Raw genomic sequence first — 15,118 nt, forward strand, 5'->3', positions numbered from 1 at the left:
TTACAGCACCTTTAATGTTTTTTCTATCACTTCGCAGTCTCTTTTCGCATTATAAAATTATTTCAGCTGAAATTAATAATTCATGTTCATTTATTAATTTATTGTCAATTTAGACACCGCATTGACTTTTTGAAAATCCACACCGAACCGACCCATCTGCCTTAGGCACTAGAACCACCGGGCTGGACCAGTCACTGTTGGATTCCTCTATTACTCCCATATCGAGCATGGCCTTAAATTCCTCCCATCCACTAGTTTCTTGTGTTCAGGTAATCTATAGGGGCGGGTACGTTCCACTACCCCTGGGGTTGTCTCAATGTGGTGTTCTATGAGATTCGTGCGACCAGGCAGATGCGATAACACGTTGGAAAATTTTGTTTGCAATTTGGCCACCTCCGTGATTTGGTATGGTGAGAGTTGGTCTCAACAAGGGACCAGGGTGACTTGATTTTGGGGTTTTAAATTCACCTCTGGTCCAAGCTTCTCCCTGCCCGGAATCACCGTCGCCAAAGCCATGGGTACCTCCTCTCTCCAATATTTAAGGAGACTGAGGTGGTACACCTGCCGTGCTCCGCCTCTATCTGTTCGTTCGACCTCCTAGTCGACGTCCCCAACTCGCCGTGTGACCACAAATGACCCTTGCCACTTGGCGAGTAATTTGGGGCTCGATGTGGGTAGCAACTCCTGGTGCGAACTCCCGCAGCCGAGTACCCCTCGGTCCATACAGTAATTCAAATGGGGCGAATCCCGTGGAGGCTTGCGATATCTCTCGAACTGCAAATAATATGGGCTCAAGCCACTTATCCCAGTTCTGAGCATCAGATGGATTCACACAAGGTATTTTGAAAATATGTATATTTAACACAATTATCTTTGTAAAACATCTCCCTTATATTAAATGTGTTATATTTGTACATGTTTTGTACATGTTATATTAATCATATACATATTGAATAAATGGCTTACCGATTGAGATGTGTATTCTAGATATGATATAACTGCATAACTTGAAAACTCCCCCCTCAGCACGTCACGTTTGCAAGAATAGCGTTCGGTTCTGTGCCTGGAGTTGCGCATCATTGCAGGTATATGGCATTGTCATCAACATATTTGTAAATACTTAATATGTCTCTCTTATTGGTCAACTTTACATTTACATAGGTTTTTTATTTATTTATTTATTTTTAAACCCAGCCAATCTAGGTTAGGTTAGGTTACGTTACAAGAAATTCTTTCCTTTCACACATTATTTTAAGGCACTCCGTTTAAACCCATTATGTTAGGTTACATTACATTAGGTTAGGTTATGTTATAAGAAATTCTTTCCTTTCACACATTATTTTAAGGCACTCCGTTTAAACCCATTATGTTAGGTTACATTACATTAGGTTAGGTTATGGTATAAGAAATTCTTTCCTTTCACACATTATTTTAAGGCAGTCCGATTAAACCCATTATGTTAGGTTACTTTACGTTAGGTTATGTTATATTGCCTTACATTAGGTATGTTACGATAGGTTAAGTTAGGTTTGGTTAGGTTAGGTTAGGTCAGGTTATGTTAGGTTTGATTATGTTAGGTAAGGTTATAAGAAATTCTTTCCTTTCACACATTATTTTAAGGTTCTCCGATAAAACTCACGAGCCGTTCTTTTTGCATGAATGAAGACCTTTGAGTTTAATTGGACTGCACGCATAATGCAATAACACCAGAAAATGAGATACAAAAATGCAGTGTTAATGGCATTTCTTTTTTTTTTTTTTTTTTCAATTAACATATTTTATTGATTTGATAGACATATAACAAAGAAAAAACACAACGTATATATACATTGAATCAACATTTAAAATTTAACCCCCACTATTACCCCTCCCCAATCACCAACCCCACCCTTACCCCCAATGAACACCCCTGTGGTCACAAATAAGAATGCAAAAAAAAAAGAAAAAGAAAAAAAAAAGAAAATATAATAATCAAATATAATTTAAATTAAACTACTCTCTCCACAGCCCATTCCCGAGAGTCCCCCAAAAACACTTAGCACTTGCCCCATTTCTATCAAACAAAATTTCAAACCCCCAGCCTTCTGCTTGACACCTCCTCGAAAGCAGCCACCCTCCCCATCTCAGCACACCACTCCTGAAATGAGGGCGCTCCATCCGACTTCCATCCCCTTAAAATAAGTTGCGCAGCTGTAAATACCTATAGAACTGAGATCTAGGAATCCCAATATGTTGAACCAAATTTTCAAAAGATCTCAACACTCCACTCTCATATAAGTCACCGAGTGTAGTAACCCCCCTCACAGTCCACTCTGACCAGCAGAAAGGGGACTTATCAATACATAATTTAGGGTTCAGCCATATGCTTGAGGCAACATTTAAATAAATGTCCGAATTAAACACTCTGGACACTTTTGTCCATACCGAGTACAAATGTGATATAACGGGGTGTAACTTAACTTCTCCAGTTAGTTTAATAGAAAGGCTTTGCAATGGCAAAATAGGGGCAAGAACTTCCTGCTCAATACAAAACAGGGAGGGGCTCTCTCAGGTGGAAGCGACCAATGAGCCAAATGTCTGAGACTGAATGCATAATAATAAAACTAAATCTTGGGTAGGCCTAGCCCACCTTTGTCAGTCGGCCTATGTAACTTATTAAAATATAATCTAGGACGATTACCATTCCAAATGAAGGACTTCGTTATGCTATCAAATTGCTTGAAATAAGAGAGGGGGACATCTTCAGGGAGAGACCATAGCAGGTAGTAAAATTTTGGAAGACAATTCATTTTAATAACATTAACTTTTCCAATCATAGATAAATGTAATGAAGCCCACCTGCCCACATCACTCAAAAATTTTTTATTAAGGGGTCAAAATTAATCAGACAAATTTCCTGGGAATAAAATGCCCAAATACTTAATGCCCTGTTTGGTCAACTGGAAGGCGCCTGGCTGGAAAGCTGTTACTGGGCAGTACGCTGTCAGAGCCAAAGCTTTGGATTTAGACCAATTGACTCTGTATCCTGAGAATTTAGAAAAGGAATTAATAATTCTATGGAGGCAAGGCATAGATCTAATGATGTCAGAGACAAATAATAAAGTATCATCTTCCCTTCTGCTAATGGTTCCAAGGCAAGACAGAGCAATATTGGGGAAAGAGGGCAACCCTGCTGGGTGCCCCTGTCCAGAGTAAAATAATCTGAAATTAATTATTTGTTTGTACCGCAGCTACCGGGTGTCTATAAAGTAACTTCCAATAAAAGTATTCCCGAACCCATATATTTCCAAAATCTTATCTACCATATCAAACGCCTTTTCGGCGTCAAGTGAGATGGCAACGACCAGAGTCTGATCATTCGCCACTGACCACATGATATTGATGAAACGCCTAATGTTATCAGAAGAGCTACGGCCCTGAATAAACCCCACCTGATCTATATGTATAAGAGATGTCATAACTTCACTTAATCGGTTAGCCAGAATTTTTGACAATATTTTTACATCTAGCTGGACTGGGGACATTGGACGGTAGCTCTTATACTCGCTTGGATCTTTGTCCTTCTTAAGAATCAGACTGATCCGGGCTTGTGTCATGGTTGGAGGAAGCTTTACATTCTTTAATGATTCCGTTTAAACTTCTAACAAAAGTGGAGCCAGTTCCGTAACATAAGATCTAAAAAGTTCAGCAGCAAAGCCATCTGGCCCCTGAGCCTTGCCTGTAGGCAAGGCCTTAATTACCTCGCCAAGCTCCTCCAAGTTTATCTCAGAATCAAGAGAATTTTTTTGCTCTGTCGTCAGTTTTGGGAGATCTAATGGTTCCACAAAGTTTCTAATATCTTCATCAGTAGACGAAGATGTGGAACTATAAAGTTCAAGATAGAATTCTTTAAAAACATTATTAATATCAATGGCCGAGGTAAAAATTTCACCACCAGCAGATTTCACTGAGGAAATGGTAGAAAAAGACACTCTCTGCTTTATATATCTAGCCAAAAGCTTCCCTGGCTTGTCCCCTGACTCAAAGTATGACTGTCTTGCTCTGAATAGCCAAAACTTCCACAACAAAATAGTATTATATCTGTATTTCAATCGGGTCAATTCGCTGAGGCCATCAGACGACATTCGGCACTTCAGATCTGCCTCGACACTTTTAATATTCCCTTCCACTCCACGAGTTCTTGTGCTTTGGATGTTTTGGTGAATGAGGCATACTGTATGATCCGGCCCCTAAGAACCGCCTTAAGTGCCTCCCAAGACACACCCACAGAGGATACTGAGGACCAGTTGGTCTCCATATAACCATTGATTTCAGCCTTTAATACTTGTTGGAATTCTTCAAATGGGATACAGTAAAGGAATAGTTTACCCAAAAATGAAAATTTGCTGATAATTTAGGCCATCCAAGAAGTATCTGAGTTTTTTTCTTCATCAAAACAGAATTTAAGACTTTTAGGATATCATTTCAGGCCTCTTCTTCTAAACAATGCTAGTGAATGTACTCCATTTTTTTGATGGTCCCAAATGCATATTTAGGGTGCATTAGAATAATCCACATGAATCCAGTTGACAAATACATTTCTTCTGAACCAAAATGATTGATTATTTTGAGAAACAAAACAATACTTATATACTTTTTAACTAAAAATGTTCGCTTCCGTATATCTCTGTGACGCGCACTCATGAGAGGGATGAAGTAAGCTCGTTGGTAAGGTCACGTGTCACGTGGAGGAGGAGGCAGGAAGCGCAGTAATCATTTTTATAATTAGTTTGTAGTATGTTTGAGTTGGAAGAACACAGTTATATTCTGCTTGAAGTGCTAACCTCAACTTCAATCACTAGTAATCAATTTTCTTTTTTTCTTTCTGCCTTTCATTTTTGATTTCATTATTTATTTACTAGGTCTCAGATGTTTGGATGTAGATGCTCACAGACCTAGACAGACTGTCCACCCCACTCCATTGAGCAGCATTTTTGTTTTGCATTCATAATTGATAAAACAAAACTGCATAACTTATGTGTCCCTAGTGCAGGAACAGGGTATATTTAGCCTTCATGTCCTCCTGTTGTTGTCTGCCTGCTAAAGGTTTCCCTGTTGTTGGTTGGAAAGTGGATGATAAAACAGCTGTTTTTGCTGTCGCCATGGAATTTGAGAGGAAATGGGTCAAGTGCCATTTGCAGCACCTATAGTTTCTCTTCAGGAGCTGTATTTTTGTAGCACTTTATTGTTTCCCTGAAGTACACTTATAATGTTTGTCATTTTAATCAAGGATTCTTGCACTTAACACCTTAAATATTTAGTTTTATATGATCAATTTCCATCTTTTCACTGACCTTATGAATTTTACAGGCTATTATTTGCTACTGTACCTTTAAGACTTTTTTATTAAAGGGCTTTTTATAATTGACCAACTGCTGCACACCGGCATAGTTCTCACTGTGTTCTTGTGGGTGGGACAAGTTGCAGAATAGACTATAGCCTAATATGTAAAAATTGGCAGTCATATGTTAAAGTAAAAGTTCACCCAAAAATGTAAATTCTCTAATCAATTACTTACCCTCACCACCTTCTGTCTTCTGCAGAACACAAAGATTTTTAGAAGAATATCTCAGCTATTTAGGTCCATACAATGCAAGTGAACGGTGACCAAAACTTTTAAGCTCCAAAAAGAACCTAAAGGTAGCATAAAAGTAGTCCATAAAGTTCCTGTGGTTAAATCATCTGAAGTGATCCAGTCTGCAATTTTTACTATAAATCTTGACATCAGCAGTCTCCTAGGCGATAATGATTTTAAGCTTGATTACACTTCCTAGCGCCATCTACCGCTCTGTGCATGGAATGCGTCATGCACTAGGAAATATAATCAAGCTTGAAATCATGATCGTGCCTAGAGACTGCAATGGCAAGATGTACAGTGAGAAAGGATTTACATTTTGGTCTGTTCTCAACCAAAACCAATTAGATTGATTCAGAAGACATGAATTAAACCACTGGAGTCATATGGATTACTTCGACCCCATTTACACCTGGTATTAAGATGTGTTTTTGGTGATCCGATCACTAGTGGTCAGCGCTATAGACAGGTCTAAACAGGGTCTAAAGCGTTTTGTGATACAAATGTGGTCAAAAACACATATGACCACATCACATTTGAGGTAGTAAACGCTAATCCGTCCTGTATGCATCCCGGCAGCAGTGAAGCGCCACCTCTCACCTGTCAATCAACTGCTGTGCTAAAACTAAAGTTTAAACTTTGCCAGTTACGAGTGGCTTGAAAAGGAAATAACCGTCTGATCGAATTGAAAAAAGTGTATATATACAGTACATAAACATCATGGATTTTCTTCAGTGTGTCTGAAATCAACATGCAGGGACTTATGAGAAGCATTAACATCTGCAGCTCAGGTTAATACAGCTAATCCACTAAAATAACGGACAGTTCTGCTCAAAATATTGCATTTGTACTTTGATTAAATATCAGATGCATCTGGGAGAAAAGGCACACTGTTTTTTTCACGCTTTCTTTGTCTTTTCTGACTTTGGTTTATTATCATGTTGTAATACACTGACATAGTGATTGATGTATGTCGTCATGAAACAGAGTCCCTTCCCTCCAAATACGATCACAAGTGGTCAAAGGAGACACATTTAAGTCACCAGGTGTAAACAGCGATGTGTCTCACCTGACCACATGTGATCGGATACCATGTGTAAATGGGGTACTTTATGCTGCCTTTAAGTGCTTTATGGAACTTCAAAGATTTGGTCACCATTCACTTGCATTGTATGGACCAACAGAGCTGAGATATTCTTCTTAAAACCTTCATTTCTGTTCTGCAGAAGAAAGAAAGTCATACACATCTGGGATGGTATGAGGGTGAGTAAATGATGAGAGTATTTTCATTTTGGGGGGAACTATCCCTTTAATGTGCTAATTGTGACATCATCTCCATGACAATTTTGGACTATTACTAACTATTTTTGCACCTTAGTTTTTATAAATGGTCTGAATATATTATGTTGTGAGCATTAGAGTATGTTTACATAGTACATCAAACTCTTATTTCAAAAGACTAAAAAAAAATCCTGTTTTCCATTATATATCCCCTTTAACTCTCTTAATATGTAATACTAGCTCAGGTTTACTTAGTACATTCAGCTTTATTAATCACAGAGCAGATACAATGTCAGCACTGAACAGCAGGATGAGATCTCCTAATAATCGTGTCTTTATTCCATTCTCAGTCTGTAATCGCCTCTGCAAAGGCATCGCAGTATGATGACAAATGTGCATCAAGCAGTCCTGCCAAGACAAAGACGCAACAGACAACAGACTTCCCGGGAGAAATATCTTGTCCAAATGTTTGTCCACGTATTGGCTGGCACTGACGCTAGAGATAGAGTGGGATCCTCATTACCGTTCCCTGTAGCAGATTTGTCTCCTGGGGAGATGCAGTTGGTTAGCCATTAACCCCTTGTGAGTGCCGCCCCCTCTGTCCCCTAAAATCCCTCGCAAACACAGCCCGGGACCCCACACAGAGTGTCCAGATAATAAACGGTCTCTTGTAAGAGGCTTGCCTGCCGGATGGACCCCAAATCTCAAATCTGACGTGTCCTCCACTGACTCAAAACGCACCGTGGAGATTGAGCCGAAATGTCACACAAGCCTAATTTATATTTTGGAAGATGCCTAACTTTAATCTCCTAAAAGAACTAAAACACCCTAGGTAAACAAAGCCTACATTTATACTATGTGTGGCGTTGTTTTAAAATTGGCTTGTTTAGGAAAATAAATAAAAAAGAACATCACGTCCAAACCATCATAAACCAACACCTTAGTAGAACAAAAATGTTAGGGCAATTCATCATAATTGTTTAGGCTAACTAAACAAAGCTTCCGTTTATGCTGCACACTGTGTTGTTCAGGAAAATAAATTTTAAAAGATTGTTACATCCAAACCACACAGACAATAAGATTTAACCAATCATCAATGCTTTTTGACTAGCCGAGTTCTTCTAGGTCTAAAGTGTCAGGAGTGTGCGCAAATGTAAACAGTCATGGATAAGCCACGCACATTGGATAAGCCAGTAAGAATGCTGGTAAAGATGTTTACATGCAATGCAAAATTGGGCAATGGGCAACAATCTAATCTTTCTGATAGTTTTTTGCTTAAACTGTTTATGACCTTACCCTGATAAAGGAAAGCCGTTTCAGGCGTTATTGGCTTATGAAGCATAAGCGATGTGGGAACATGCATGTAAACGTGCTCATTGATGACCAAAGTGATACGAGATTGGGCAGACCATTAACATCCCAGTATTCTCCATTCACTCATTATTGTTCCCTGTTGCAGGTAATTGATTTTATTAATCGGTGCTAATCAGGAACACGCTCCTTAACTGGCGAGAATCAAGTGGGCTTGCACAGGTGGAGAGACTCCCGCGGTACGCTGTTGAGTTGTTAATCATCAGAAGTCCTTTAATTAACACTCACACGCTGGACTTAGGGGAGGATGAACCTGCTAATTGATAGCAATGGTGTGGAATCTGGGTGGCAGAGAGCGCAAACGATTTCCAGCAATAAGGCTCCAAAATTAACCTTTTGCTACAGCTGCGAATGGCAAGCAGATCAAGAAAGTTTACTGGCCATAAATATTTCTTACGAGCCATGAAACTTTTGTTTTACACATTTGCATGGTTATTTTGATTCTCATATTTTTGTTTTAGTAGCTTAATATCAGGAATATGGGCATAGGCAGATGTGTTGTCACATGGAGTTCTTCTGATGTTCTTCATAAACTTACACTTGCATAAAGTTGTTAGAAGACATGTGAGTTGAGATAACCATCTTTAGCAGATGGTTTGACTGACTTTGATTTGAGTCGCTTGCTTAGCTTACGTTAGAAATGGACAGTATATCGTTATTACATTTAGACCTAAACCGAGTTATGTTGCAGTACCTAAAAAAGTAACTAGCCAGATGGTAAAGAAACATTTTGTTTACTCACCAAAGCAAATTTTTACTTGCATTTGGCACTTAGCAATTGTTAATTTTGGACTCTTGTCTGCTGTACTAATATTAGATACCCTTTTAATGTGATATAGATGCAACTACACTAAACCTTTGATCTCGGCCATTAGAATAAAAACGGTCTCAAAACAGTGGTGTAAAACAGCATTTACCAACAACATCTATGCTTCTTTTGACAGATAGAAATGCTAAAGCTGTTTTTAAATAGCTGTTAAGCTATGCCGACCATGCCGAAAATGCGTCACGCTTTGCCGTTTTAATCCCATTTAGTTTTCTCCTAAATAAACTCCCAGCAGGATGTAACTTTTATCACTTCACTCACAATTCTCAGAATGCAGTTATTACACTCGGCACTCCAAGCTTTCTGTCATAAGAATGGAAAGCTTACAGAGACATTACACTCAACAGAAAGCTTAAAAATATCAAGAACTTACAGAACTCTGAATTAAAGTCAAGGTGATAGCGAGCCAGTTAGTAACTGTAGTCGATGAAAAGGTTCAAGCTGAATAATTTATACTACAAATGCCTTTGCCAAAAGGTGGTAGGTTTAGAACAGGTGGGGCAAGTATTATATCCACCTGAACTCAAGTCTCAATTGCTTGTTTATTTTGGTTGTTTGGTTTGGCTGTGTTTTATCGCAATGAGTGGTATATGTACAAACAAAGATTGTCAATTTTTTTAGAAGCAACACAGAGGTAAATGCGATGTTTTTTCTTTATCCAGAGAGATCTACGAAAGATGACACATACACACACAAAGGGCGAATCTCACGAAAACTGTCTAGAAATGTTTGTTTTATGTTTATCCTCAAAATCAAAAGAAAATGAAGCCTGTTTTAAGACCGTTAGAATGTTTTTGCATTGAGACAATTCTGCACATTTATACTCCCCTTCATACAATTCTCTGTAGAAAACTGTAATGTTAAAAAATAATAATACAAATAATAATGATGTATTATTTAAATAGTGAAGTACGTTTGTTATTGTTGTATAATTGTAAGTACACATCTTGGTAGTAGGTATTTTACTGAATTTAATTTTTGCTAATTATGCTAATTTTAATCATTAAAAAAATACTGTGACCAAACAGGATGATTTTAACGACTGCAATACAGTAAAAAAACAAATTAGATTTAAAAAAAATATATAAATACAGTAATGAGATATATGGGTGCGATATCAATGATTCTTTAAACAATAATATATATTATATATAGAATAATATATTAATATAATAATATATTAATAAGATATTAATTATATATATATATATATATATATATATATATAATATAATATAATATAATATAATATAATATTATGTAATCTAAATAAATAATATATTAATATATCAATTATTTTGGGTGAAATATGACCCGTACATATGGGATTCATCCATAAACGGATACACGACCAAATTTTGTTAAGGATATAATTATCCAGCCCTCCCAGAAATAGCCAATGAAGCTTCTGGTGTAAAACAAAAATCTTGTTGCATTTATTTTCACCACCAAGGATTACACCTCAAACACAATATTCACCACTTCAAACACCAACGCCACAAATCTGCCTCAGCCAAACACTTAAACGTATTAGCTTTACCAGGTCACTGTTAACGCTTTTATTAGTTAGCTTTTAAGACATTCTCACAGTCAGGCATCTTTTCTTATTACATTAGTGCCATTTTGATTTCACCTAAATGAGACACACGCTGAATGAAAGTTACTCTAATCAGAGGCCAGATTTTATTGCTTTGCCCTCGGCCACGAGGGTTTTATGACTGACTGTGGGCTTGTGAATAGCTGAGGGATGTTAGTTTATCTTTGTTGGGAGTTTTGATAGAGTGCTTGCTCAGCAGTGAAGGCATTAGACTCATTATTGTGCCACTCCTATCAGGAGATGAGACTTCAGAGTTACTGCAGAAAATACAATATTCAACCCCACACAGTGGGCTCTTATTTATCACAAGTGTGCAACTGACAGAATAGGATTTCTACATGGATAACATGTTTGTGGACATTTGCGCTGCTTCACAACTTTTCTGCAGTCGTTATTTTTAAGATGTCTTGTTGGTCAATGTGAACTATTGTTGAATGCATTGTAACTGTTTTCATTGTGTAGCTTAGGGCTACGACACTTTGGAAGGCTTTGGGGCCACAAAGCAGGATGCCTTCAAACAGCATATCAAGAAAATATATCAAATATGTAACTAGAAATATATCAAATGTTTGATACTAGGGCTGCACGATTTGGACAAAAAGTTATATTGCGATTATTTTGAAAATTATAGTGATTACGATTTGAACTGTGATATGATAAACAAAAAACTAATGTTTGCCCTTGCTCTACTGCCAATGAAAAGACTTAGGCTACTCTTTAAGAAATCTTTAAGAGTTGACAATAGCTGCATAATGTGCTCCTCATTTTAATATCTTCTTCTCTGTCCACAAATACCTTGTGCCATGGGGTTTATAATTTGTGTATTAACTACTTGTAGCAGAAAAACATATTTGGAATTATGTAAAAGTGAAATTAAAGTGAATCTGGAGCGTTTTAAATGTAATGTGCTCAGCGCACTTCAGCAATCAGAACCAAACTCGGTGTACATCTGTTACTCTGAGCACATGATGGTGGAATTGTGGAGTGTGCACAGAACCGCTCTATCATGAGCCTCACGTATGCTCTTAGAATGTGTAATACACTAATATTATACAAACATAATTTGAGCTGCGCACAAACTTTGAAGTGAGCAGTGTGCAAACTTATTATTAAAAACTACATGTTTTAAAAATTTGAGGCATTTTGGTCACTTTCAGTGTCATTTTTGCCCTAAGCCCTGAATAATATCTGACACTGCTATTCCAGCTGCGTGTTGAGTAGCACTAGGGTTGCATGTAGTCAGTTTTCACATATAGCATTAGAAAACACTCCTTCCGAGTCGTATATATCTTCACCTTCAATTTGCCAGCAACTTCTTTGTTATTACCGGACGGATGTGAGTGCATTTCCCCTGCTCATTTCCCTCTGTGCCAGCGGTAATCAGACTGTTGTGTCTAAGTGAGCCTCTCTCTCTCACACTGCACGTCAGTAATGTGCCGCATACAGAATCTTGAGTCATTGCAGCACAGCCTGCCCTGTTACAGCGGCCGTGCCTGTGTGCCATTCCTGTCCAGAGCTGTGGCACTTACCAGCCCTCTCGTGCTTGACAGTCGTCATCAGATGCCAAAACAAAGACTTCCGTCATAACTGAACTTGCTGAGCCATTGTTGTGTATAAAATCAGATGGCTAATTTATGTCCCTCACGTCCAGTTACCTGTGAGACTGTGGCAACATCTGAATTTGCATCCGTATTATATACAGATACAAATGCAAACAGTACACAAACAATGGGGTCTGATGGTATCAAGATGCAATTTTATGATGTGAAAGTGTCAATTTATATATATATATATATATATATATATATATATATATATATATATATATATATATACACACACACACACACATACTGTATATACAGTACTATATATGTACTCATTAAAGGTCTGCTACCTGACCTGGGTCCATCGAGTTCTGGTTCACTTCAGTTTTTCAACTATAATTTTGGGTTTGGTCAGGTTCAAGTTTGTAACTAAGAAAAAAAAAGTATTATTATTATTAGAATTATTATTATTACAAATATTTTGATAATATAATATAAATATTCAAAGTACCATAGGCTACATTTATTTAATATATAATATTATTTTATAATTTGAACGTAAATTTTAACGCGAGTCATTGAGTTTTACCCACACTTTCTCCCTCACCAAGACATTTGAACAGACGAGTTAGGGGCTGTTTACACCGAATGTCTTTTTGCATTAATCTGCGCTGTTTTTTAGTAGTGTAATATGTGATATAATGTAAATATGTGCTGGACGGACATCTTTGACCGCTGTGCCACATCTTGCTGTTTTTCTGCATCTTGCACAGGACTGCCACATTTTTTAGATACTGTGTCAAAAAAAAAAAAAAAATGGCCTTCAAATTTTATGGTAGGGTCTTGGATACGGGTTGGGTTTGGGTTTGGGCTTCAACGTAATGCCTTTGTAGACCTCTAATACTTACTACTATAATGCAGTTATTTTACAATATTGCAGTAAAAAGTTACTGTAATACCATGATTTTCATAGTTCAGATCAGCATAAATTATAGGCAGTATTTTTAAGGCAACTAAAATGTTCAATCTTTTTTTATATTAGAAAGGCAGAAGGATTGAGATCAGAGGCCAAAGGGATGAGTCGACATCCATCCACCTCTGCACACCATACAGCCTAGCATAGAACCCTAAGTAGCTTCCTCATTAGCTCACTGCAGGGGTCTGGGGCCTCCTGCAGCTCTTTGCATCCTCAGACAGAGTAATCCTGTCTTATTTCATATCTCCTCGACTGCCATATGACCTCCACTGTCTGTTTATTTGTGTATGGGTTCACTGCAAAGTATATACTGTATATATGTATATTTAGAATTTTGTTTTTTTTTATTTTTAATTTTTTTAATTATTTTCCAGTAAAAATGGCTTATCCTTAAAACAAGATGTATTTTTTTAAAAACAAAATTGTGTAAGATATTGACATATTGTGCCAACATATTAATCTATTTCATTATAAAACTACAGTTTAATAAAAAAAAATAAAAAAAACGTTTTTTAAATTGATGACTTGGACCAAATAATAAAGAAAAGCAGCCAATAAGTGCCCAACATAGATGGGAACTCCTTCAATACTGTTTAAAAAGCATCCCAGGGTGATACCTCAAGAAGTTGGTTGAGAAAATGTCAAGAGTACATGTCTGAAAATTCTAGGCAAAGTGTGACTACTATGAAGATGCTTAAATATAACATAGTTTTGATTTATTTTGGATTTCTTTTAGTCACAACATAATTTCCAGTTCCATTTCTGTTATTCCATAGAGTTGATGACTTTACTATTATTCTAAAATGTGAAAAAAATAGAATAAAGAATGAGTAAATGACCCCAGACTTTTGAACGGCAGTGTATCTTGAGTTAAATTTACTTTACTTACCCCACTGGCAATTTTTTTAATGTTGTTTTAAGGCATATAGAAGAAGTGGAAATTTTTTTTTAAATATTATCCAATGGTCTAAGAAAAATAAACTTAATTCAAGATATACTCTCTGAAAGTCTTAATATTTAATGCACCTTACAAAAATACTGTGTTCCATCAAACCCCTGTTGTAAACTTATGGTAAACACTGGCGGACATTTGCAGCGAAATACCATCAAATAAATGGATTTTGCAAGGGCAGTTTTGCCTCTCAAGTAAATGTATCTTGTTTTAGGAATATTTAGATGTTTTATCTGAAAAGAAGACAAAATTACTGATTAAGATTTTTTTTTTTTTTGAGGTGTAGTGACAATTAAGGCAAATTATTCAGACATAAAGCCAGTTCTTCTGGTGTTTAGCAGCTGTTGACACTATCCATGTGTCTGTCTATGAGATGTAGATTTTGGCTTCCAGAGAGCGTTCCAGAGGTGTTTGTGTGTTTTGTCCTTGAATGTCGAATGACCATCACAGCGCAGTGTAAGGTTAAGTGTTGGTAACTGTAGGTGTGTGTGTTGGATGTACTCTATAACTGGAATTGTTTGTTTGTGTGTGTTTGTAGAGTGCAGCAGCAGCTCCAAGTCCTGTCCTTGGAAACATGCCCCCAGGAGATGGCATGCCAGTCGGCCCCGTTCCTCCAGGCTTCTTTCAGGTACACACGCACATACACACTGCATAGCTATGGTGAGCTATGAAATTGCAACAGACTTCAGGCCGAAACACACTCTGCACAAGCATGTGAATGCAGATGCTACTTGCTACCCAAACTCTATTTTGTGCACACATCCTGTTTAATGGCACAGAGTTTTGAAGGTAACTCTATTGCCTCCTTGAGGACTGAGGTTTATTACAGCCATGCTAATGCAAGAACTGGACCGCAAGTTGACATCTGCATGTGCGTATTTGCGCAAAGTATTCTCGCCTTTGGCCAGTTTTACAGCATGCCTGAAGGTAGTATTTTTGTATGCTGTTCTGAGT

General features: G+C 37.4%; 1 protein-coding gene across 2 annotated transcripts in view; it reads left to right on the forward strand.

The window, feature by feature from the left end:
- The window catches only part of ssbp2b (single stranded DNA binding protein 2b), a 91,148-nt gene that overhangs the window by 49,241 nt on the left and 26,789 nt on the right, over positions 1–15,118 (forward strand). For both annotated transcript variants that reach the window (XM_051683899.1, XM_051683900.1), the window contains exon 5: positions 14,703–14,792. In XM_051683899.1, coding sequence (XP_051539859.1) covers positions 14,703–14,792 — 90 coding nt within the window. The remainder of the gene's footprint in view (positions 1–14,702; positions 14,793–15,118) is intronic.

This window comes from Myxocyprinus asiaticus, chromosome 42, assembly GCF_019703515.2.
Source record: "Myxocyprinus asiaticus isolate MX2 ecotype Aquarium Trade chromosome 42, UBuf_Myxa_2, whole genome shotgun sequence".
In the NCBI taxonomy this organism is placed as follows: domain Eukaryota; kingdom Metazoa; phylum Chordata; class Actinopteri; order Cypriniformes; family Catostomidae; genus Myxocyprinus; species Myxocyprinus asiaticus.